The 26,446-nt window shown below is 46.4% G+C and overlaps 1 protein-coding gene across 3 annotated transcripts in view; it reads right to left on the reverse strand.

Annotated features, from left to right (window-relative positions):
• MCTP2 (multiple C2 and transmembrane domain containing 2) overlaps nt 1–26,446 on the reverse strand; it is a 351,794-nt gene that overhangs the window by 52,020 nt on the left and 273,328 nt on the right. For all 3 annotated transcript variants that reach the window (XM_063925724.1, XM_063925723.1, XM_063925725.1), the window contains 2 exons: nt 4,780–4,899; nt 3,383–3,424 (listed from right to left, as the gene is read on the reverse strand). In XM_063925724.1, the coding sequence (XP_063781794.1) occupies nt 3,383–3,424; nt 4,780–4,899 (162 nt within the window). The remainder of the gene's footprint in view (nt 1–3,382; nt 3,425–4,779; nt 4,900–26,446) is intronic.

Here is a 26,446-nt window from a genome sequence, read left to right on the forward strand (position 1 = left end):
AAATTCTTGCATGGAATCTGCCGAATGCATTAATTGGGATTTTGGAATATTCAGAATCCATCCGTGCTGCTTTAGCACCTCTTGAGATATTGCTAATCCCATCTCTAGCTGTTCTCTGGACCTTGCCCTTATTAGGAGATCGTCCAAGTATGGGATAATTAATACGCCTTTTCTTCGAAGAAGAATCATCATCTCGGCCATTACCTTTGTAAAGATCCGAGGTGCCGTGGACAAACCAAACGGCAGCGTCTGAAACTGATAGTGACAGTTTTGTACAACGAACCTGAGGTACCCCTGGTGTGAGGGGTAAATTTGGAACGTGGAGATACGCATCCTTGATGTCCAAGGATACCATAAAGTCCCCTTCTTCCAGGTTCGCTATCACTGCTCTGAGTGACTCCATCTTGAACTTGAACTTCTTTATGTACAGGTTCAAGGACTTCAGATTTAGAATAGGCCTTACCGAGCCATCCGGCTTCGGTACCACAAATAGAGTGGAATAATACCCCTTCCCTTGTTGTAGAAGAGGTACCTTGACTATCACCTGCTGAGAGTACAGCTTGTGAATGGCTTCCAAAACCGTCTCCCTTTCGGAAGGGGACGTTGGTAAAGCAGACTTCAGGAAACGGCGAGGTGGATCTGTCTCTAATTCCAACCTGTACCCCTGATATTATCTGCAGGATCCAGGGATCTACCTGCGAGTGAGCCCACTGCGCGCTGTAATTTTTGAGACGACCTCCCACCGTCCCCGAGTCCGCTTGAGAAGCCCCAGCGTCATGCTGAGGCTTTTGTAGAAGCCGGGGAGGGCTTCTGTTCCTGGGAAGGAGCTGCCTGTTGCTGTTTCTTCCCTCGACCTCTGCCTCGTGGCAGATATGAATAGCCCTTTGCTCTCTTATTTTTAAAGGAACGAAAGGGCTGCGGTTGAAAAGTCGGTGCCTTTTTCTGTTGGGGAGTGACTTGAGGTAGAAAGGTGGATTTCCCGGCTGTAGCCGTGGCCACCAAATCTGATAGACCGACTCCAAATAACTCCTCCCCTTTATACGGCAAAACTTCCATATGCCGTTTTGAATCCGCATCGCCTGTCCACTGTCGCGTCCATAAGGCTCTTCTGGCCGAAATGGACATAGCACTTACCCGTGATGCCAGTGTGCAGATATCCCTCTGTGCATCACGCATATAAAGAAATGCATCCTTTATTTGTTCTAACGACAGTAAAATATTGTCCCTGTCCAGGGTATCAATATTTTCAATCAGGGACTCTGACCAAACTACCCCAGCACTGCACATCCAGGCAGACGCTATAGCTGGTCGTAGTATAACACCTGCATGTGTGTATATACTTTTTTGGATATTTTCCATCCTCCTATCTGATGGATCTTTAAGTGCGGCCGTCTCAGGAGAAGGTAACGCCACTTGTTTTGATAAGCGTGTTAGCGCCTTGTCCACCCTAGGAGGTGTTTCCCAGCGCTCCCTAACCTCTGGCGGGAAAGGGTATAATGCCAATAATTTCTTTGAAATTATCAGCTTTTTATCAGGGGCAACCCACGCTTCATCACACACGTCATTTAATTCTTCTGATTCAGGAAAAACTATAGGTAGTTTTTTCACACCCCACATAATACCCTGTTTAGTGGTACCTGTAGTATCAGCTAAATGTAACGCCTCCTTCATTGCCAAAATCATATAACGTGTGGCCCTACTGGAAAATACGGTTGATTGGTCACCGTCACCACTGGAATCAGTGCCTGTGTCTGGGTCTGTGTCGACCGACTGAGGCAAAGGGCGTTTTACAGCCCCTGACGGTGTTTGAGGCGCCTGGACAGGCACTAATTGATTGTCCGGCCGCCTCATGTCGTCAAACGACTGCTTAAGCGAGTTGACGCTATCCCGTAATTCCACAAATAAAGGCATCCATTCTGGTGTCGACCCCCTAGGAGGTGACATCCCCATATTTGGCAATTGCTCCGCCTCCACACCAATATCGTCCTCATACATGTCGACACACACGTACCGACACACAGCAGACACACAGGGAATGCTCTAAACGAAGACAGGACCCACTAGCCCTTTGGGGAGACAGAGGGAGAGTCTGCCAGCACACACCAAAAAGCGCTATATATGACAGGGATAGCCTTATAATAAGTGCTCCCTTATAGCTGCTTTATATATATCAAGATATTGCCATTAAATTTGCCCCCCCTCTCTGTTTTACCCTGTTTCTGTAGTGCAGTGCAGGGGAGAGACCTGGGAGCCGTCCTGACCAGCGGAACTGTGAGAGGAAATGGCGCCGTGTGCTGAGGAGATAGGCCCCGCCCCTTTTTCGGCGGGCTCGTCTCCCGCTATTTTGTGAATACAGGCAGGGGTTAAATATCTCCATATAGCCTCTGGGGGCTATATGTGAGGTATTTTTAGCCTTTTAATAGGTTTTCATTTGCCTCCCAGGGCGCCCCCCCCCAGCGCCCTGCACCCTCAGTGACTGCGTGTGAAGTGTGCTGAGAGGAAAATGGCGCACAGCTGCAGTGCTGTGCGCTACCTTTAGAAGACTGCAGGAGTCTTCAGCCGCCGATTCTGGACCTCTTCTTACTTCTGCATCTGTAAGGGGGCCGGCGGCGCGGCTCCGGTGACCATCCAGGCTGTACCTGTGATCGTCCCTCTGGAGCTGATGTCCAGTAGCCAAGAAGCCAATCCATCCTGCACGCAGGTGAGTTCACTTCTTCTCCCCTCTGTCCCTCGTTGCAGTGATCCTGTTGCCAGCAGGAATCACTGTAAAATAAAAAACCTAAGCTAAACTTTCTCTAAGCAGCTCTTTATGAGAGCCACCTAGAATTGCACCCTTCTCGGCCGGGCACAAAAATCTAACTGGAGTCTGGAGGAGGGTCATAGGGGGAGGAGCCAGTGCACACCACCTGATCTGGAAAAGCTTTACTTTTTGTGCCCTGTCTCCTGCGGAGCCGCTATTCCCCATGGTCCTTTCAGGAACCCCAGCATCCACTAGGACGATAGAGAAATAATCATAAGACACCGTAATTTAAAACTCAAACTTATATACCCATCATTATATAGACAGCAATGACATGATTTCATTTTTCGTAGGAAAAGAATATGAACATCTGTTTAAAATTCAGCCAAAAATAGGACTACTAGACTTCAATCAACAGGGGTAACGGGAAATTAATTATAGCAGCAGAGCATCATCATCATCAAAGACTTGGTTACCCCTTTGCAGGCATCTAGACTCCCAACTCGAGTTATTATTAAATTCTCAAGTTATTATTATTCATTTTTATATTATTGCAATTCTAGATTTGTGTAGTGTTATTAACCACAAAACAATTACTGGGGTTCAAGAAGTCAAACATGCTGGTTTCTGTGTTTAACTTACTTTTTCATCATCCTCATCGTCCTCACCAATATCCATCCCCTCCTGTGAGGGAGAGAAACAAATTGAGCAGTGAGAATAAATAAATATACAGAAATGAGGGGCACACACATACCTTTCATTTTCAGTTTTCAAACAAATATTAACTCATAATAAACTATTTTCCACAAACAAATATATGCTCGCATTGCTAGTATGGCGACATAAATCGTACCCCTTTACATGTACAGAATACAGGATACATCAGTCTGTGCAGTGACACTTATAAAACCGGAGTAAAGAAAAACATAACCTGTTTTGAGAATTGTGGGTTAAATTTATGTACATACATGTGTTCTCATATACCTAGACTCAAAAACGCCATGCGGCAAGTGAAGCCTGGCGGAGTGAGCCGCCATGTCTTGCATAACTCTGCTTGTGTAGTGTATCTTTTTTTGCATCTCTGTGACACTTTTATAAAAGGTAAGGGCGCTGCATCGTTGCACTCCATATACAGATTCAGACTCAGTCACACACAGATGTACAAGTGTCACATATCAAATGAATCAGTGCAGTCTCGTGAAGCAGTTTTGTCACATTACATTGGGACGAAGATGCCAAATCAGGAAAAAAATGCAAAAAAGATGCTCGGTGCAAGCAGTCTTAGGGAACCTGGCACGCCAACAAGGGATGTTTGGTGCAACTGTGGTAAAAATGTATGAGGAGACATCTCTAAATACCCCCTTGGTTCCAAAATTACACATTTCAGGTCTTCCTTTACATAATTTAGGTTGTTTATTTAAGAAAGTTTCCATATTCATAAAGTTTCATGAAACACACAGCATGAAAACAGTCGGGCCAAATGTTTACTGTATGAATCCCTAAAGGTATACAGGGGATGGGTCCTGGGGTGCACACCAGTAATGAGAGGTGCGACCCTGCGGAGACCTTTCAGTACTGCATACAAAAGGTTGCAGGAGCACAATTCAAACACTACCAACTGATTAATATTAATTATTGCAATAAACTTTAGCATTTTAAGCAAGGTTCTTCACATAGTTTTGGCCATAAATACCAGCTTGCCCACCGCGTCCAGGTGACCTTATTAATCGGGCAAGTCCCTAACATATTGGGGGGTACAAGTCTAGGGTGTGGGACACCCCAAACCCAAGCAGCTGAGTGACCCCAGGGCAACACTTCAAACAATACTGTGAACATACTGGGTAAAAATTAGAGATGAGCGGGTTCGGATTTACTCGGTTCTTTACGCCGGAATTATCGCCATTTCTTATTTTCTGGATTTTTCTAATTGGCTTTCCAAAACACGTGACGTCCGATAGCCAATAAGGAGATTCGGGTAAATCCGAGTAAAACCGAACCCGGTCATCTCTAGTAAAAATCATTAGTCATCTTTTTCTTACCAGGTTGTCTTGGGTGCTGACCTTCCCCGTTGTGACCATTGTGAAGTTATAAGCAAAGAGGAGTAGCAGGAACAGAGGTATCATATAAAGTTCCAGATTCCATAGTGTTATCACAAATATCTACAGTGAAAAGTAGAATAAAACACATGAGGACACAGGAAAATCACTTCATTCTTCATTTAATGAACCCTATGTCGATATGAAGAGGGATTGCACTTTGTGCTTGATATCATTGGGTTTAATTCCTAGGCACTGATTGCAGAGAAAGTGTTAATACAAAAACTGAAGTTGTAGCTCTGCCAAATATTATCCCCCCTCCCCCTCATTACATAATTTAGTATAGATTTACACAAGTGTAACACCACCACCACCAGCACCCAAACCCCAATCTGTACCTTTACACAATGGGGATGATTCGGATGCTAAACTGATGATTTATGTACAAATCTGATGTTTGTGGGATTGTACATGTGCAGAACGGGTCTTGCGATATTGCTCGCAGCCCCCTCTTAACCAACAGCACGAGTGTCATGATGTGGCATTTGGGGGGCTACAACCAGCACCATTCTTCAAAACAGGGACTACGTAGTAGGCGTGCTGGGACAATGGTTTGTGTCGTCAGACGCAGACTTCATGGACCCGGCTGTCCGGATCCTATGGCTAGTCTGCGTGACATCACATGCAGCCGCTGCGAACCAGAGAGCAACGGGTAGCTCCCTGCCAGCACGCAGTAGCTGTGCTGGTAGGGAGCTACTCTTCAGGGGGAGGGCCAGATATCCGGGGCGGACTAGCCCTGTGCTGGGCATCCCCCCGCATGTCAGGGTGGCTGATCATATGTTGCACGGCTATGATCAGGTCTGAATTAGGCCCTATATTTGTTAAAAGCACAAACTTTTTGGGGAAATAAAACGATAAAGCTGCACTGATATTTGTTTTTCTCTCAGCTATTTCTGGCTCTACCTCTTTGTTGTTTAGCTGGGATATAGACTTTCTACAGAGGACCTGCTAGACTTATTAAGCAGGCCTGTTCAACATATTCCATCCGAAGAAACTGTTCAAACTGGAAGTTGAAAGCAAGGGCAACAGAGAAGATATCCCAAGTGTTCTAGTAATTAAACGAATATGCATAATGAGCCATATGCCCAAAGGACTTGTTCTTCATGAAGGCCAGATTTTTGTTTGAATTTTTAATTTTTATATACAGATGAAACACCCAGCCTATTACAGTGCTATGCTGCTTACACATTTCTCCCCATCTCAGAGTGTGAATATGGATCATCTGTGGACTATGAACTTCCGACCTATGTTTTATTTATTTTTAGGGGAATGACGCAGTGAAATCCATTCCAAGAATTAGGTTTGGGGAAGGATGAATTACTTTCTGCAAGTACAGCCAGCTTTTTGTAACTAGTATCCCAAACTGTACAGTAACAGTGTTATATGCCAGGTTATACTCCATATTATGCTAACAAAAAGAACAACATGATGTACACATACATGTCACAGCTAATTCTCTGTATGAAGGGATGGCAGCCCAAGACTCTTCACCTGTATTTCTGTCTGCAAGCACTCAGTGGCCTGATGCTGAGTTGCATGGATCTCTGGCAAAATACTGTAGGGTGAATGAAAGTCTAATGCAAGCATCCGCTGTATTCTGAGTCACACAGATATCTGTGACTGCACCACCCCCAGCATTCCATCCACTACAGAAGCAGTTATCACTCTCACCAGCACTTACACCTACCAATGCTAGATGCAAGAGATCCGACCGAAACAGGCACTCCCGAATCCCTGGGCACATTCACGACACATCCAAGAGCAGATTCTCTTACATGAGTATGCCCAGTTGCCACTTAGTGACGCCACTATTTACAAAACGCTAGTGTGCAGTTTCGTACAACATACAGTATAGGAGAGCTGCCTGAATATGACCTGGTTCTCCTGCCCTTATGCATGCACTCTTCTGTAAACACTTCTCCCACTGTCCCAGCCAAAAGCTAATGATTCGTACAATCCTGTCTGCAGAAATACCCGTTGCTGTCGTCATATGATTATTTTGTCCTAATTTATTCAAGGTACACTGTTTCAGAGTTGCCTGTACAAAGAGGAAGTGGACTATGCAATTTGTACTATTAAGTAACGTGTAAATAATCTGCAACATAATCTATGTACTGGAATCATCTGACCTTGTCACTGGGATCTGCAGAGTGGAAGTTTGTATCTCTAATGTGGTGGCCATAGGCGGATCCAGGGGGGGCACTCGGGCCCGTGCCCCCCCTGTCGTTTCTGACTTCTTCTTTCTTTCAAAAGGAGTACAGTAGCAGCACTACTGCTATTTCTGTCAGTCAGATTTGATAAAAGAGCCGGCAGGCACTAGGACCTGCCGCGGCTCTAACAGCAAGTCCGTGTGGTAACCAATGGGGAGCTCACACCACAACCTACCTCCCCCACTGCCAGCCGGCAAGAGTCCAGCCCAGTCACGGGGTTCTAATGCCAGCATTGAGTAAGACTGTTACATATGAAGGCGCAGAAGGCTTTATTAGCCCTCACTGCACCGCACAATAATCCCAGCGCTTCCTCCTCCACTTCCTTTACCACCATACTAGGTGCAGTCTAACTCAGCCTCAGCTTTGAGAAGGCGGCCCATGTGATTGTGACAGGGATGTCCTGCAGATGTCTTATGCTGCTTGTTGGAGATCCAGCTGGCTGCTTCTGCTAATCAAAGATGGGCAGTTTGTGTCCTGCAGTCTGAGTCTCAGTGCAGTGCCCAAAACAAGGTATGCTGCACCTGCCACCACAAACTAAAAACTATAATAATTATATTGTGCTGGGGTGCCTTCCAGGCTCCCATAACTAATGGAACAGGTGACCAACATTTCAAGGCCCAATCAGCCTTTTCATCAGGGTGAAACATTGGCAATAAACCAGGATGCGCTCCTACAGCCAATCATTACCTGATGGCGTATTCTGTGAGGCCACGCCTCCTGTGATACCACACCCCTTATCTGGGAGCACGCGTGCCTTAGGTGCATGTAAATATAACTATTACCGTTCCCCTATCATGGTGCCCCCACTTTCATTTTCTTCTGGATCCGCCCCTGGTGGTGGCTGTGCAGTATCTAGTAAAAACCCTGGAATAGAGGCACTGGGCAATGTTATGCATACAGTGCCAATAGATTTTGTGGTGAAATGTGATCTGTGCACTGGAAATAGTATCTGAACAATGGGCACAGTGTGATGGGATCTACAGCAGGCGATCGAGTGTCAGCATTGGGATCTACACTCAAGGCACTAGGATTTGTGCAATTACCAAAGGGTCTTGTAATATGGGCTCTTGGCAGTGGCCAGTGGGATCTGTGGAACATGGCCTGAGCAGCAGCCCATATAGGGTGTTAGCAGATACATTTGTGCTATGCAATAGAGTTGTTTGCAGTGTGGACAATGACTGGGCCACTTTCGCTAACCATGCTATAAGCTTTTTTTTTTTCTTCTTAGGACTGATACTAAAATGGTGTGAACAACAGGCAGGTCTAGCAACACTGTATAACGCACATAGAAAAGGTCCACAAACTACACTCATCACATAACTCATTCTAGGTGTACCCTAGTGGGTCACCTACAAAGAATGGGAAGCGGTTACGAGACCGCCGGTCACCATACAGATGCCAGAATCCCAAGCGGGGGAAAGCCCGAAAGTCGGCATGCTGACTGACAGGGACTATTCCCACTCCTGTGTGTCCATGACACCCATAGAGTGGGAATAAAACCTGTGGCGAGTGCAGCGAGCCCGCAAGGAGCTTCATTGCGCTTGCCGCCCTCCTGCGACCAGGATTCCGGGGTTGGTATACTGACCTCAAGGATCCCGACCGCAGGTCTCCCAATACCAACCCCCATAATATATATGTTTTGCTAGAAGCTTTTCCAATCTAGCAGGGTACAGAAACCAGCAGTGTCAGAATTACATTGAGAAAATCATAATAAACAGAAACATACTTACCTACCCTCCCTAATTTCAAAAGTAAATGGAGCAGGCTGTGGGCTATACATCGCACTGAGTGTCACCCCTTGCCTGCCCCCCCCCCCCCCCTCTGCAGGAATTTACAGCATTGTACAGCACCGCAAGAACATGGTTCATAGTGCCACCCACAAAAACAATCACTACCAAAACTCTGACATCATTTTTACCGACTGTCAGACATTTCTTGTCAGCCAGTTTCTGAGTAAATGCTGAACTGCAGCCTCACCTTTCCAAACTGTTCAAATCAAGGGCTGGAGCAATTAGACAGGGAGTCTAATCTCAGCTGAGTGCATTAACACTCTTTGACCTCCCATACAATAGATTAGACCTCAAACCTACAATGCATCCCTTAGGCTTTAAAGTGCGCAGTTATCTTGTTTAAAAGAGCTATGCTATGCATTGTGTATCTTATGTGGCGCGGTGTGAAGCTGCTGACGAGACTAATTTATACATCTAGCAGAAATTATTTTCCTTAATCTCTGGACAATGACTGATTCATAGTCATGATTTTGCCTCTCTCTCTACTCTATATTCTGCACAAATTAAAAAATGTCGGGTTATTTCAAATGTGCACATTGAAAGACAAATATTGTATTTTTATTGCTTTACACTCTAGCATTTGTATCTGCATTGCAGAGTGAGCCGAGGTCTGAAAACATGACTGTAGTTATTCAGTATTACAGTAATTTCTCCCAAACGCATTACAATACAGAAACCCAACCCACATGCATAACAAAGCCTTTCCGAGTATCAACCCTACGCTCTGCACCCCAATAGTATCTCATCTGAAGCCCACATGCAGTTAGGCTGTTGCTGAAACCTGCAAAGAATTTGATTCAAGGTGATTATGCATATTGTGATATTCACACACAAAAGAATAATCATCTAGGTCGTGTGTAGTGGGAGAGAAAAAACACAATAATTGAAATTGCAAGTCATTGTGCTTGAAAGGTGCAAGGTGAACACTGGTGCTAGGAGTGTAGAGGACAGACAGTAGGGGGCAGCAGAGGAGGGCCTCCCATTGTGCTGCATTCTGCCTACAAACAGGTGGGCAGCCACTATAAAAAAATAACTTAATACTATATTCAGTTCCAAGCAGAATATGTTCAACAAGAATGGTGTCAGGCTTGATGTCGATTTGTCCTATTAAAGAGCACATATAGGTGTTAGACTGATAAAGTGAGCACAGTAGGGTTGTTTATAATGTGTTCACTTTGTAATAATAATCATATAACTCACAAGTGGCACACACGATTGGCTAAAAGCAAAAATAGCATTTAAAATCAGTAAAAAAATAAGATTTTAAACCTACCGGTAAATCTTTTTCTCATAGCCCGTAGTGGATGCTGGGGACTCCGAAAGGACCATGGGGATTATACCAAAGCTCCCAAACGGGCGGGAGAGTGAGGATGACTCTGCAGCACCGAATGAGCAAACCTTAGGTCCTCCTCAGCAAGGTTATCAAACTTATAGAACTTTGCAAAGGTGTTTGAACCCGACCAAGTAGCAGCTCGGCACAGTTGTAGTGCCGAGAACCCTCGGGCAGCCGCCCCAGACGAGCCCACCTTCCTAGTGGAATGGGCCCTGACCGATTTTGGTAACAGCAATCCAGCCGTAGAATGCGCCTGCTGGATCGTATTACAGATCCAGCGAGCAATAGTCTGCTTTGAGGCAGGGGCGCCAACCTTGTTGGCTGCATATAGGACAAACAGTGCTTCCGTTTTCCTGACTCTAGCCGTTCTGGCCACATAAATTTTCAAAGCCCTGACTACATCAAGGGACTCGGAATCCTCCAAATCTCGTGTAGCCACAGGCACCACAATAGGTTGGTTCAGATGAAAAGATGACACCACCTTAGGCAAGAATTGAGGGCGAGTCCGCAATTCCGCCCTATCCATATGGAAAACCAGATAGGGGCTTTTATGAGACAAAGCCGCCAATTCCGACACTCGCCTAGCCGAAGCTAAGGCTAATAACATGACCACCTTCCAAGTGAGATATTTTAACTCCACCGTTTGAAGTGATTCAAACCAGTGCGACTTAAGGAAACTCAACACCACGTTAAGGTCCCAAGGCGCCACCGGAGGTATAAAAGGAGGCTGAATATGCAGCACTCCCTTTACAAAAGTCTGTACTTCTGGGAGAGAAGCCAATTCTTTTTGAAAGAAAATGGATAAGGCCAAAATCTGAACCTTAATGGATCCTAACTTTAGGCCCAAATTCACTCCCGTCTGTAGGAAGGGAAGGAAACGGCCCAGATGGAATACTTCCGTAGGAGCATTCCTGGCCTCACATCAAGAAACATATTTTCGCCATATACGGTGATAATGTTTAGCTATCACGTCCTTCCTAGCCTTTATCAGAGTAGGAATGACCTCATCCGTAATTCCCTTTTCCGCTAGGATCCGGCGTTCAACCGCCATGCCGTCAAACGCAGCCGCGGTAAGTCTTGGAACAGACACGGCCCCTGTTGTAACAGGTCCTGTCGTAGAGGAAGAGGCCACGGATCTTCTGTGAGCATTTCCAGCAGATCCGGATACCAGGTCCTTCGTGGGCAATCTGGAACAATGAGAATTGTTCTCACTCCTCTTTTTCTTATTATTCTCAACACCTTGGGTATGAGAGGAAGAGGAGGAAACACATAGACCGACTGGAACACCCACGGTGTCACTAGGGCGTCTACTGCTACCGCCTGAGGGTCTTTTGACTTGGCACAATACCTCTGTAGCTTTTTGTTGAGGCGCGATGCCATCATGTCTATCTGGGGCAGTCCCCACTGACTTGCAATCTGTGCGAAGACTTCCCGATGAAGTCCCCACTCCCCTGGATGTAGGTCGTGTCTGCTGAGGAAGTCTGCTTCCAAGTTGTCCACTCCCGGAATGAACACTGCTGATAGTGCGCTTACATGATTTTCCGCCCAGCGAAGAACCTTGGTGGCTTCCGCCATTGCCACCCTGCTCCTTGTGCCGCCTTGGCGGTTTACCTGAGCCACTGCGGTGATGTTGTCTGACTGGATCAGAACTGGTTGGTCGCGAAGCAAGTTCTCCGCTTGACGTAGGGTGTTGTATATGGCCCTCAGTTCCAGGATGTTGATGTGAAGACAAGTCTCTTGACTTGTCCAAAGTCCTTGGAAGTTTCTTCCCTGTGCGACTGCTCCCCACCCTCTGAGGCTCGCGTCCGTGGTCACCAGGATCCAATCCTGAATGCCGAACCTGCGTCCTTCCAAAAGGTGAGCACTCTGCAGCCACCACAGGAGAGATACCCTGGCCCTGGGGGACAGGGTGATCAGCTGATGAATTTGTAGATGTGACCCGGACCACTTGTCCAATAGGTCCCATTGGAAAGTCCTTGCATGAAACCTGCCGAAGGAAATGGCCTCGTATGTCGCCACCATTTTTCCCAGGACTTTAATGCAATGATGCACAGACACTTGATTTGGCTTCAATAGGTTCTTGACTAGAGTCATGAGTTCCTGAGCTTTTTCTATCGGGAGAAAAACCTTTTTCTGGTCTGTGTCCAGAATCATGCCCAAGAAGGTCAGACGAGTCATAGGAACCAGCTGTGATTTCGGGATATTGAGAATCCAGCCGTTTTGTTGTAACACCTTCAATGAAAGTGACACGCTGTTCAGTAACTTCTCTCGTGATCTCGCTTTTATGAGGAGATCGTCCAAGTATGGGATAATTGTGACACCCTGCTTGCGCAGGAGCACCATCATTTCCGCCATTACCTTGGTGAAAATCCTCGGGGCCGTGGAAAGCCCAAACGGCAACGTCTGAAATTGGTAATGACAATCCTGTACCGCAAATCTCAGGTACGCCTGATGAGGTGGATATATGGAAACATGAAGGTATGCATCCTTTATGTCCAGGGATACCATAAAATCCCCCCCTTCCAGGCTGGCGTTGACCGCTCTGAGCGATTCCATCTTGAACTTGAACCGTTTTAAGTATAGGTTCAGGGATTTTAATTTCAATATGGGTCTGACCGAACCGTCCGGTTTCGGAACTACAAACAGGGTGGAGTAGTATCCCTTCCCTCTCTGAAGCAGGGGAACTTCGACCACCACTTGTTGAAGACACAATTTGTGAATAGCATTTAACACTATCTCCCTTTCCAGGGGAGAAGTCGGTAGAGCAGATTTGAAAAACCGGCGAGGAGGCACCTCTTCGAATTCCAGATTGTATCCCTGAGAAACAATTTCTATTGTCCAGGGATCCACCTGTGAGTGAACCCAGATGTGGCTGAAAAGTCGAAGACGTGCCCCAACTGGGGCGGACTCCCTCAGCGGAGCCCCAGCGTCATGCGGTGGTTTTTGCAGAGGCCGGGGAGGATTTCTGTTCCTGGGAACTAGCTGTGCAGCTTTTTACCTCTGCCCTTACCTCTGGCAAGAAAGGACGATCCACGCACTCTTTTGCTTTTATTTGAACGAAAGGACTGCATTTGATAATGTGGCGCTTTCTTAGGTTGTGAGGGAACATAAGGCAAAAAATTCGATTTACCTGCCGTAGCTGTGGAGACCATATCCGAGAGACCTTCCCCAAACAATTCCTCACCCTTGTAAGGTAAAACCTCCATATGTCTTTTTGAGTCGGCATCTCTTGTCCACTGCCGGGTCCAGAGGACTCGTCTAGCAGAGATTGACATAGCGTTTATTCCGGAACCCAGTAAACTAATGTCTCTGAGCATCTCTCATATATAAGACAGCATCCTTTATATGGCCTAGGGTCAATAAAATGGTATCCTTATCTAGGGTCTCAATCTCCGCCGATAAGGAATCTGTCCATGCTGCTACCGCAATACAAACCCAGGCCGACGCAATTGCCGGTCTGAGTAATGTACCAGAATGTGTGTAAATGGATTTCAAGGTAATCTCCTGCTTGCGGTCAGCAGGATCCTTGAGGGTAGCCGTATCTTGGGATGGCAGCGCTATCTTTTTTGACAAACGTGTCAACGCTTTGTCCACCTTAGGGGAGGATTCCCACCGTATCCTGTCCGTTGGCGGGAAAGGATACGCCATAAGAATCCTTTTGGGAATCTGCAGTTTTTTGTCTGGAGATTCCCACGCTTTTTCACATAATTCGTTCAACTCATGTGAGGAGGGAAAAGTTACCTCAGGCTTCTTTCCCTTATACATGTGTACCCTCGTGTCAGGAACAGGGGGTTCCTCTGTGATATGCAACACTTCTTTTATTGCAATAATCATATATCGAATACATTTAGCCACTTTTGGCTGTAACTTTGCATCATCGTAGTCTACACTGGTGTCCGAATCTGTGTCGGTATCAGTGTCTGCTATTTGGGATAGTGGGCGCTTCTGAGACCCTGAAGGTCCCGGCGACATAGGGACAGATGTGGGTTTACTCCCTGACTGTTCCTTAGCTTCAGCTTTGTCTAATCTTTTGTGCAATAAGTTCACACTAGCACTTAAAATATTCCACATATCCATCCAGTCAGGTGTCGGCACCGCCGACGGAGACCTCACATTCATACGCTCCCCCTCCTCCCTAGGTGAGCCTTCTACCTCAGACATGTCGACACACGCGTACCGATACACCACACACACAGGGAACCTCTTATCTGAAGACCGTTTCCCCACCAGGCCCTTTGGAGAGACAGAGAGAGAGTATGCCAGCACACACCCCAGCGCTATATGACCCAGGAAAAAAAACACAATAATTTTATGTTTACCCAGATAGCGCTGTTTACATATACAATATGCACCTAATTTTGTGCCCCCCCTCTTCTTTAAAACCCTCTTTTTACCGTGGTATAAGCAGGGGAGAGTCCGGGGAGCTTCCTCTCAGCGGTGCTGTGGAGAAAAATGGCGCTGGTGAGTGCTGAGGGAGAAGCCCCGCCCCCTCGGCGGCGTGCTCCTGTCCCGCTTAAAATAATAACATTTGGCGGGGGCTCTTATATATATATATATATATATATACACATACACAGTGCCCAGCTGTATATATACTTATTTGTGCCAAAAAAAGAGGTCTATATGCTGCCCAGGGTGCCCCCCCTGCGCCCTGCACCCTTACAGTGACTGCCATGTGTGAGGTGTATGGGAGCAATGGCGCACAGCTTTACTACTGTGCGTTACCTCAGTGAAGATCATGAAGTCTTCTGCCGCCTCTGAAGTCTTCTTTTCTTCTCATACTCACCCGGCTTCTATCTTCCGGCTCTGCGAGGGGGACGGCGGCGCGGCTCTGGGAGGGACGGCGAGGGTGAGACCTGCGTACCGATCCCTCTGGAGCTAATGGTGTCCAGTAGCCTAAGAAGCAGAGCCTTGAAACTCACAGAAGTAGGTCTGCTTCTCTCCCCTCAGTCCCTCGATGCAGGGAGTCTGTTGCCAGCAGGCTCCCTGAAAATAAAAAACCTAACAAATATACTTTCTGTCAGGAAGCTCAGGAGAGCTCCCTGAAGTGCACCCATCTCCTCTGGGCACAGTATCAAACTGAGGTCTAGAGGAGGGGCATAGAGGGAGGAGCCAGTGCACACCCAGACCTAAAGTCTTTCTTAAAGTGCCCATGTCTCCTGCGGAGCCCGTCTATCCCCATGGTCCTTTCAGAGTCCCCAGCATCCTCTAGGACGTTAGAGAAATATATATAAAATAAGTCTGCACTCTCAGAAGGTCATGGAGACTTGCATATTATTGGGATACAGTACCTCCTGCAATCTGGAAGAACAAGCTACACATGGGACATGTAAAGCGGGCAGGGACACAGACGTCACTGATCACATCATCACTGGTCTGCACTGCCCAGTCCATGGCAAAAATGGCACCATGAAAGGCGGTGGTGTGCCATCCTCATACTATGCAGTGCTCCATCCACTTGATGACATGAAGGCCTCACGCCCACCTCTTCTTTTTTGTGTGGTGCACAGGCATGCAACAAATGGAGCAAAAAAAAAAGTTTGTAAAAATAAAACCCAGCAGAAAAGATAGGTTATATAACCCATAGCAACCAGACGTTCAATGGCCATTGATGTTTTCTGTGCATGTGGACCGGACATTACTATCACAGAAACCTTGATCTGTCTGATTAGCCCGATTACTCAAGTTAAAAAAGGAGTTGCCTTGGGGGCGTGGCCTGATAGCCAATGTACTCAGACGTGTTCTGCATAGGCTCCTGCGATCCCTTGGTTTTTAAGGGATTTATTACCCCATTCCTGCCTGGAGTGGACCTGCACCCGGTCCAGACTATCTCAGAGGACCCTCCTCTATATTGTGGGTCTCCCTCTGCTGCATATTAACTGACCCAGCGCGGACCGCTCATTGAGGCCTATACTGCTTCTGGAGACGGGGAGTGGAGTGCGTGCGGCGGCTGGCTGGGAAAACCGGAGCCGCCGGGTTGCCTGCGATCCCGGCTCTCACCCTCAGCTGGCCAACACAAAATCCCCCAGTACCTGGGACTGGACGGCGGTCACAGCAGCCGGGGACGGCGCCTCCAGGATCCCGAGCAGCGGCGAGTAAGAGGACGGCCAGTGCGACTTCCGGCCCGTGCTGCCCGGCGGCCGGGTGACGTCTCCCTCTGTATAGGGGAGCTCCGTGCGCCTCCGTCCCGCAGCCTCTGCCCAACAAGTGCCCGGGGCACTACACTTGAACCCAGGACAGCCAGCCACAGACAGAGGACGGGCGGCGGTGATTGCTGCGGAGGAGAGGTGAGCTACAGTGAAGCTGCAGAGAGACCCTTCCACCCCCCCCACCCCCCCCTGCGCTCAGTTTTACATCTCCAGCACCCCATTGCTGTAGTGAAGCAAGTAGCTCCAGAGTGGGAGCAGATATAAGAAAAAACAGGGGTGCATGATCAGCCAGCGCTGCCATCTGGTAGTGGTTTTCAATATTGGAAGGGAATATCACCCCAGCGGCATCATTATCTATAATACCCATTCTCTACGTGGGCGTTTACATATATCCAGCGGCTGAAATTATTACCTTGAAAAATTTCTGCTGATTTTCACGGCTGCAGGCCCTAACGTTTGCAGGTTTCATCATGCACGTGGCACGTCAACGTCAAATGTGAACACTCATCACACCCCTCCCGCTCCGAAATCCTATATACAGTAACATCCGGTTGGGACGCCTATTACCTGTCTCTACGATCGCACTCCCGTGATTGAATTCAACATAGTTCACCAGGGTGCTTTGATTTATTCATACACTACGTGCGATAATGCAAAAGGACCCGGCTGGAGTCCCTCCTGTTAACTTCTTTAAAACACACTCTCCTCCACGTACGAATAAAAATGCATCCTCTACCGAAAAATCCCACAAGCTGTCTGCTTTGAGTTCTCCCTTTGAGCCCTCTCCTACGACTCCGTCACCACAGGTCGGCATGGGAGATGATGCTCCCCTTACGATTGGTTCCATGATGCAGCTGTTGGCGTCCTTCAAAGCAGATATTTCAGCGGACTTCAGATCAGCGCTGCAGGTTTGCCAACAATCAATAGATGAAGTCGGTCAGCGCACTGACCGGTTGGAAACCAAATTGGAAGAAGTGGTTGCATCTCACAACGGGCTTATCACCCTTCATGATGATATGCAGTCGGAAATCACTGAACTCCGTGCCAAACTGCGGGATCGTGAGGATAGGTCGCGCAGGAACAATATAAAAATACAGGGTATTCCGGAATCTGTTCCAGCGACGGACTTGCTTGAGTTCGCCACGGACATATATACTAAACTGCTCCCGAAAGTTACGATAACGGACTTTCTATTGGATCGAATTCACCGTCTCCCTAAGTCCAAAAATGCTCCAAAGGATGCCCCAAGAGACACTATAATGAGGTTTCAATATTTCCATGTCCATATTTCGCCTGTCCGATTCCTCCGAAGACATCCTGGGTGATCTCCAGATCTTCGGTGATTTATCCGCTGCCACACTGGTGTCTCGTCGCTCCTTCTACCTGGTGACCAAGGCTTTGAGGAAGGCTGATATCCCCTATCGCTGGGGATTCCCAACCAAACTAATCATCAGGAGGAATGGTGCCACGAGTGTAGTCTCCACGCCAGAGGCCGGCTCCCAACTTCTGCGTTCCTGGAACCTGGAAGACGACTCTTCTGTAAAGGCCACAGATCGTAAAATCTCCCCCGATTGGGCTACGAAGTTCCATCCCCCATGAATGCAGAGTGCGACTAGTGTCTTAGTGACTTTGCCCTGATGTTTATTACGGTCGTATGTTACTTTAAAATGCCACACATGCTACTCGTATGTTTTATTCCATATGTTTTATGTTCATGCTATTTTATATGTACTGATGGGTGGGATAAGCGGCCATCCGGCTGACCCACTTGTCTCTACCTATTCGGTTTGTGTTCACTGGTGTTACTTATGTTTTCTCTCTCTCCGGATTGTTCGATGTTACTGTATGCTCCATAGCTGTTTGTATTAGTACCCACGGTCTGAATTTATCTTATCCAATAGATTGCTACCAGCCCGACAGGTGCGGGCACTGTTGTTATGGCTTAAATTGGATCGCAGGGTCTTTGTTTTGTTTTTGGAGTGGGGGGGTGGCCATTTTGGCCGCTGCCTCCTATGTGCCGCTATGTTAGGCGGCCTCATGTTGCGCCCTCGAGGCGCTCAGCTTATTTTTTCCTTCCCTTTTCTTTTCTTTTTGCCATGTTCTATCCCTTTGTGTACTCCCCCTCTAATTGCAACGTATATAGCACAAGTTTAGTAGTAGACGTGTCCTCAGGTTCACATCCACATATCGGTCCTGTGTACCAGCATTCTCTCCTCCTCCCACAAAAATGGTTAATGTAGTATCCCTTAATGTTAAAGGCCTTAATTCCCCAAATAAACGGAGGCTTGCTTTATGTCACTTTGCCAAACTCAAAGCACAAGTGGTTGCCTTACAGGAAACCCACTTCATGGCATCCTCTCCCCCTCAGTTTTCGAACCACAATTTTCCCTGTTGTTACACTTCCAACGGACCTAAGAAGATGGCAGGAGTGGCATTTTTATTTTCCCGATCATGTAATTTTCTGTTAGATAAAAAGTTTGCTGATGCTGAAGGCAGATATCTAATCCTTACTGGGACATTGAATGACAGACCGGTTACTTTAGCGGTGGTTTATGTCCCTAATGTCAAGCAAATTACATTTATTAGGAAATTTTGTTCTACCCTCCAGTCTTGCCTCAGTGGTACACTATTGTTACTGGGAGATTTTAACCTGGTCTTAGACCCACGCTTAGATAAGTCGTCTGCCCGACGCCCTTTAAAAATCCATCCAGCCCAGGACCACTCCCAATCATTTTGACGCATATTACATGAGTATGGCCTGTATGACATATGGAGGGCTCGGAATCCTAATTGTAAAGATTGTACCTTTTACTCCCAGGTCCATGGATCATTCTCCAGGATTGACTTGGCGTTGGCAGACAAATGGACAATGCAACAAATACGACGAGCCGCTATACTCCCAATTTCCTGGTCGGATCATTCAGCCTTACAATTGCGTTGGGATTTGACTTCTCATAGATCTTCCCCACGACCGTGGCGCCTTGGCAAGTACCTCCTCATTGATAAAGAAGCAAAATCGAGTATTTCTCAAGCCCTATCCTCCTTTCTAGATTGTAACGATCCAACCGACACATCCGTGTTTAACAACTGGTGTGCGCTAAAGGCGGTAGTTCGGGGCTCAGTTATCCAGGCTGCGGCCCAACACCGAAAGCTGTTGCGTAAACAGCAAGATGACGTAGAAGCGCGCTTGACTGACCTGGAACATAAACTTAAATCCTCCCCCAATAATAAATCACTATATCGGGAACTACTCCGCACAAGGGAAGAATGGAATATCCTGACCCTAAGAGAGGCACATAAGACCCTTTTTAGGCTAAAACATAAATTCTATACCCAGGGGGATAGGGCGGGAAGAATGTTAGCAAGGAAGCTGAGAGGCAAAATGGCAAACGAGAGAGTTAAAGAAGTTATTAATGCCAAAGGCCTAAAAGTTTCTGATCCCTCGGACATAGCCAATGCCTTTGCGGAGTACTACTCGGCCCTTTATAATCTCCGCACAGACCCTTCTACCCCGCAACCAACTAGCACTGAGATTGATGCTTTCTTAAATAAATTGAACCTACCCAGCTTAGATCCCCTCTCCCTTCAATTAATGGAACGCCCCTGGACTATAGAGGAGATTAGTCGAGTTATTGATGGTCTCCCGTCGGATAAAGCCCCTGGCCCGGATGGCTTCTCGAACGGGTTTTTTAAATGTTATAGAGATACCCTAGTCCCCGTCTTAAAGACGGTTTTTGACGAAGCTTCGTCAACTGGCTCGTTTCTGTCAGAAATGTTGGAGGCTAGAATAGTGGCTTTTCCCAAACCCGGAAAGAACCCAGTTTTGCTATCTAACTACCGCCCTATAGCTCTCTTAAATTCAGATGTAAAAATTTACGCAAAATTGATAGCTAATAGATTAAATCCGTTACTGCCATCTCTTATTAATCAAGACCAGGTGGGCTTTGTTCGGAGTCACCAAGCTCCCGATAACACTAGGAGGATTATAGATGTGTTGGACGCCTTCTCCGAGTCAGTAGAACCTCTTTTGTTACTTTCACTAGATGCAGAGAAGGCGTTCGACAGATTACACTGGGGCTATCTGAAAGCGGTTTTGATCAAATTTGGTATTTCAGGTAGGGCTCTATCTTCAATTAATGCACTGTACTCTGTCCCTTCAGCTAGAGTATTTATAAATGGTATGCTCTCCCCCATATTTTCGATTTCTAATGGTACTCACCAGGGCTGCCCGCTGTCTCCCTTAGTTTTTGTGTTGGTTATAGAACCCCTAGCGGAATCTATTCGCATTAACCCCAGGGTGAAGGGTCCGGCTCTGTATGATCATATGTATAAGATATGTCTCTTTGCGGATGATGTTCTTCTCACCATTACTGACCCTTCTGATTCCATCCGGGCTCTCCATGACGTCTTGCAGGCCTACTCCTCAGTCTCGTATTACAAGCTCAAAACGTCTAAGACAGAGGCACTCCCGATTAAATTTTCTGCTACTCTACTTGACGAATTGAAGTCTCAATACAATTATGCCTGGCAGGTAGACTGTCTGAAATACTTAGGTATCCAGATTCCCCCTAAGACCTCAGACCTTATTAGATGTAATTACCCCCCTCTTCTGACTAAACTAACATTATTAACGAAAGATTGGATGCTATATAATATATCGTGGCTTGGTCGCATTGCTGATTTGAAGATGGTCCTGCTTCCTAAGCTGCTGTATTTATTTAGGACTATACCCGTTCTATTGCCCAATATCTTATTGACCAAATTTAATTCTGTTTTAACCCAATATGTGTGGAGAGGCAAAAAACCAAGACTAGCCCGTAAAATAATGTCCTTACCGAAATCGAGGGGCGGTTTGGCTTTCCCCGACTTACGTTTATATCAGATGGCCTGTATATTGGCCCCAATGGGAGCGTGGTTTGAGATGGATGCTTCTAGAATATGGGTCTCCTTGGAGGGGGTCCTCTTATCTTCTCTCCCTTTTTCCAGTGTCTTGGGACTGCCTGATACGGAGGGGTTAAATTTGTTTTCAAGATTGGTTGTGGTAAAATCCACACGCAAATCTTGGCTAGCCTTGGGAGGGTTGTTACCAGAAGTCTCTCTCCCCCCGCTAGATTTCCCATTGGAAGGAGTGGCGGGTCTGGTTCCAGATCTTTCATTTCGCTTGTGGATCTCCCGAGGGGCTAGGACCCTTCAAGATGTAATGGAAGAGGGTACTTTAATGTCTTACACCCAACTGTAATCTAGGTTCTCTCCTCAAAGGAGACTTTTATAAATATCTTCAGCTCAGACACTGGCTACAGAGTGTAACTAGGCCCCACAGCAGACTAGTACCGACCCCCAAATATACTCATACCCTGATTATGAGAACTATTTCCCGGGTATATCCCTTATCAAACTAGATATGTCTTGGGCCACATTTTGGCCACCACAAAGTCATTACTCGCACGCAATTGGCGCTCCCCGGTGATACCTACGATCTCTACCATTGAAGCCCCTGTTCAGTCACATTTTGAGTTTGAGTTTGAGACAGCGGGCGTGACCTTTGCTTCAAGAAACGCCAGGCAAGCCACAAAATGGGCGGTATGGAGTGAATTTAGGAGACCACGTTTCCCTGGAGACCACCCCCCCTAACGCGATAGTATGCTCCCAAACTGGAAGCTGGGAGTCCCTGGTTATACCTTCATTGTTTACAGTAAAAGCCACTGTTCAGAGAGGATCTCCTGAGCATTCCAAAAAATACATTTCTGGACAGTCCGCCTATATTACTCCCAGATACCGAACCCCCTATAGGAGATGACTTCCGTTGTATACTACTTACAATTGTCTCACATGATGTAGACCGATATGTTGTATGTATTTACTTACTGCCGAGAACACTGTATTTATGTATTATGGTGATGCAATGTCTGCCCCCTTCCCCCTCCCTCCTTTTTTTATTTCTGTACCCCCCCCCCCCAATTTTACTTTAAAAACTAATAAAAATTAATCTTGAGGAAAAAAAAGGAGTTGCCTTAAATGGGAGGGTGCTATTCATAGTGTCAGTAGCCATTTACAACTGAGACAAATCGTCTTTTTCAATTGGTCATTAATGAGGTTTTTCTTAGGAAATGTATCTATATTAACACGGACAATACAATTATACTTGTGTCTCATTAATGAAGTGGATACATTTGAAATAGGGAAATAATAAAAAAAAATACATTTGAAATATGGGGGTGGGGGGGAAAAGTCAGAATCCCTGAAAGCTGTGTAAATATTGGAGATTCGAGCCTTGAATCACTCAATTAAACAAAGTCAGTCATCGGGCCAGGCAGTAGAATTTATAAGGAGTAACCTGGTTGGCAGGGAACTGTTCTGCAGAACTTCTGGTCGGAGGATGACAACATATACTGTAGATCAGGCATGTCCAAACTGCGGCCCTCCAGCTGTTGAGAAACTACACATCCCAGCATGCCCTGACACAGCTTTAGCATTCTCTGACAGCAAAACTGTGTCAGGGAATGCTGGGATATGTAGTTTCACAACAGCTGGAGGGCAGCGGTTTGGACATGCCTGCTGTAGATGAAAAGTAGCTTAGAAAAGCTTTCGCCAACCGCTTGTCACCGGCTTCATAGGTAGCTCACGCGGTAGGTGCATAACATGGTGCCGGCCGTCAGCCAATCAGAGCTCTCGCGCCGGCTCCCGAATGGCTGCCGGTCCGCACTGTTTCAAATGGCCACGTGGTTGGAGACATCAGTAGCGGGACTTCAGTGAGGACGAAGCAGGAGACTGAGGCACGCGCTGTGCTAGTGTGCGCTCCTCCCCTCATCTCCTCCCATCACGGTCAGACATACACAAGCGAGTGGCGGCTGCGGGGGCAGAGAACACAAATTGTGAGCACTACTTCTGTCACTAATGGGGGAATTACATGTATCTGGCGGTGCTGGGGGGCTTCACATGTATCTGGCACTGCTGGGGGGCATCACATGTATCTGGCACTGCTAGGGGGGCATTACTTGTGTATCTGGCACTGCTGGGGGGCATTACTTGTGTATCGGGCACTATGCTGGGGGCATTGTTTGTATCTGGCACTACTGGGGGGACATTACTTGTGTATCTGGCACTGCTGGGGGGTATTACTTGTATTTGGCACTACTGGGGGGCATTGTGTACCTGCACTGCTGGGGGGCACTATTTGTATTTGGCACTACAGGTGGGCATTAATTGTGTATCTGGCACTGCTGGGGGGCATTACTTGTGTATCTGGCACTGCTGGGGGGCATTACTTGTGTATCGGGCACTATGCTGGGGGGCATTACTTGTGTATTGGGCACTATGCTGGGGGCATTATTTGTATCTGGCACTACTGGGGGGTCATTACTTGTTTATCTGGCACTGCTGGGGGGCATTACTTGTGTATCTGGCACTGCTGGGGGGCTTTATTTGTATCTGGCACTACTGAGGGGGCATTACTTGTGTATCTGGCACTACTGGGGGGACATTACTTGTGTATCTGGCACTGCTGGGGGGGCATTACTTGTGTATCCGGCACTATGCAGGGGTGCATTACTTGTAGTTGCTAGGCCACACCCACTTTTGTGAGACCATGCCCACTTTTGTGAGGACACACCCACTTTTGCAGGAATGCACGCACATTGGGGGGAGGGGGTAGCTCTTCCAGAGGTTTTATTTTCCGAAAGTAGCTCACACCCTAATTAAGGTTGGAGACCACTGGCTTAGACCTTTTAACCTGTAAATGGAGGCAATGACTTTTTGGGGGTTGAATCAAAAGTCACTAGACTGCAGCCTATGAATGTACTAATAACTGCAGCAGAGGTGGATTTCCCACTAGGGCACAGCAAGTTCTCCTGTATCAGTGTCGCAGCAGGTCATTACGACTTATTTTTCATTTTACAAACATCAGGGGATGGGCGGTAGCATGCAGTGAAATGTGGTACGGGGGAAAAATGGAGCTGCCTTGGCTGTCCGGAGGCATTGGAAGCAGCTGAGCTGGCAGTGAGGTGTTTGGAGTAGGGGACTGTCCAGTGTAGGGGAAGGGTGGTCAGACCTTTAACTCAACCTATATATTGTATAGATTGTAAGCTTGCGAGCAGGGCCTTCCTACCTCTATGTCTGTCTGTTTTTACCCAGTTTTGTTCTATTACTGTTGTTCTAATTGTAAAGCGCAACGGAATATGCTGCGCTATATAAGAAACTGTTAATAAATAAATCCACCCATGAACTGTAAGCAAATGTCATTTTATCTCAGTGGTATGACAGCTCCCATGTGTTCTAAAAAAGGCAAATTTCCTATCAAACCTAATAATATTTACAGAATGACCTCCCAATGTTAGTGGGGAATGTTGCAAAAAGGTCAACAATAACAATGTCACCATTCATAATATCGACACCACAATGTCGACAGTTATGATATCAACACTGTCAGAATGGTGACATTAGGGTTAGGCTGCGGGAGTAGGAGGTTAGTGTTAGGCACTAGAGGGAGGGTTAATGGAGAAATACTAGAATGCCAGAGGATTGGAGGTCTGACAGTCAACATCACTATCTACATGATGAAAGTCAACATGGTCAGGGGCACTCTAGTTTTTTTGCCAGTGGAAGTATTGAAATCAGCATGCTTGATTCGTCTGGAATAACTGTATTTGTGGGAACATGATAGATTGACTATTTGCATATTTATCACCCAAAAGGACGCATTCAGGGGTTTCTATGTATATTTTTGGATGTTCTGAAAAAGAGGATTGGGTATGCGTGACCCAGCCGGTCACCATACAGACGCCAGGAATCCGGCTTGTAGATGGCCGGCGGGAAAAGGGGGGGCGCGAGTGCAACGAAGCCCCTTACAGGTTCGGTGGTGAGCACATTCCTACTCTATGGGTGTCATGGACACCCACAAGTGGGAAGAGTCCCTGTTAAGGGGACAGGATTCCAGCGTTGGTATTGAGACCGCCAGTCACGTAACTACCTCCCCCAAAAGATACTAGCACTATAATAATGGAATTTGGTGTTATGACCCCATTGTATAAAGTATATGTTGAATGGTTTTGCATTCACTAAATAGCTTTCTAAAAGTACAATAGCAAACAATAGGGATACAAGCCTGTACTTCACAGGCACTACAGTGTTCACCCGAGACTATGCAGAAGGGAGAGTGCTGATGACATTATATCAACAAGGTTGTAATGTTTCTTAAAATGTTCAGAAAGCATAATGTTTAAAGTTATATTGCTGAATGAATGCTTTAAGTAATATTACAACTGCGTTGTTGTTATGCCGCTGTAATACTCACCGTTGACAATATGACTACTTCCCAAAATGAAGTCCTTTACTTTAAATACATAGTTACCGACCTTGTAGGACCATCCCAGCTGCAAAATGCCACAAATTGTGTCATCACAGCCGTGTCTACTGAACTGCAAAAGCTGCAGAGCTTCACAAAATGTGTGAGTCTCCCGGAGCTTCCAAGAATAGGTAAAAAAGCTGGAAAAGGTACGGGACAGGCAGAGGAGTCAGGTGAGTACAGTAAGCAGCTGTATAAAAGAGTTTGCTTTATTTGTTAAGATTGTTTTGTTTTATTTTTTTTTATTTTTTTTAAGAATAGTCATTTTAACATTCTTTAAATAGAAGAAACAGCAGGGCTCTTTAGGGCATGTAACGTTTTCAGTGTTGCATCTGCTGCGGTTTGTGTGGCAGTGTATTCTATGCTTAGCAAATACGCAGTATACTGTATTGCACTTAAGAGAACCAGAAACCTTTTTTTTCTTTCAAGCAGATGCTGTTGCTTATGGATTAAATACAACACACTAAATACTTACGTTATTAATTAAATGATTTACAAACCATAAATCAATCCCTATTTAGATCCGTTACATTTATTTCAAATGAAGTAAACTATTATATAAATGAAGAGTCTATTTTAAATGTCATGGCCGTTGTAACTGGGTATTATTTGTCAACATTCATTTTGTTGACATAAGAATGATGACATGGTAAAAAAAAAGTCAACTTGAGAAGACTGTGTGATATGTAAGCTTTACTTTGCGACTATGTATGGAATAGACAATGAGATATATACAAAATAGGCCATGGTTTTTCTACCATAACAGGCGAGCTCTAGAGATGGTCACT

The sequence above is a fragment of the Pseudophryne corroboree genome, chromosome 6 (assembly GCF_028390025.1).
Source record: "Pseudophryne corroboree isolate aPseCor3 chromosome 6, aPseCor3.hap2, whole genome shotgun sequence".
Classification (NCBI taxonomy): domain Eukaryota; kingdom Metazoa; phylum Chordata; class Amphibia; order Anura; family Myobatrachidae; genus Pseudophryne; species Pseudophryne corroboree.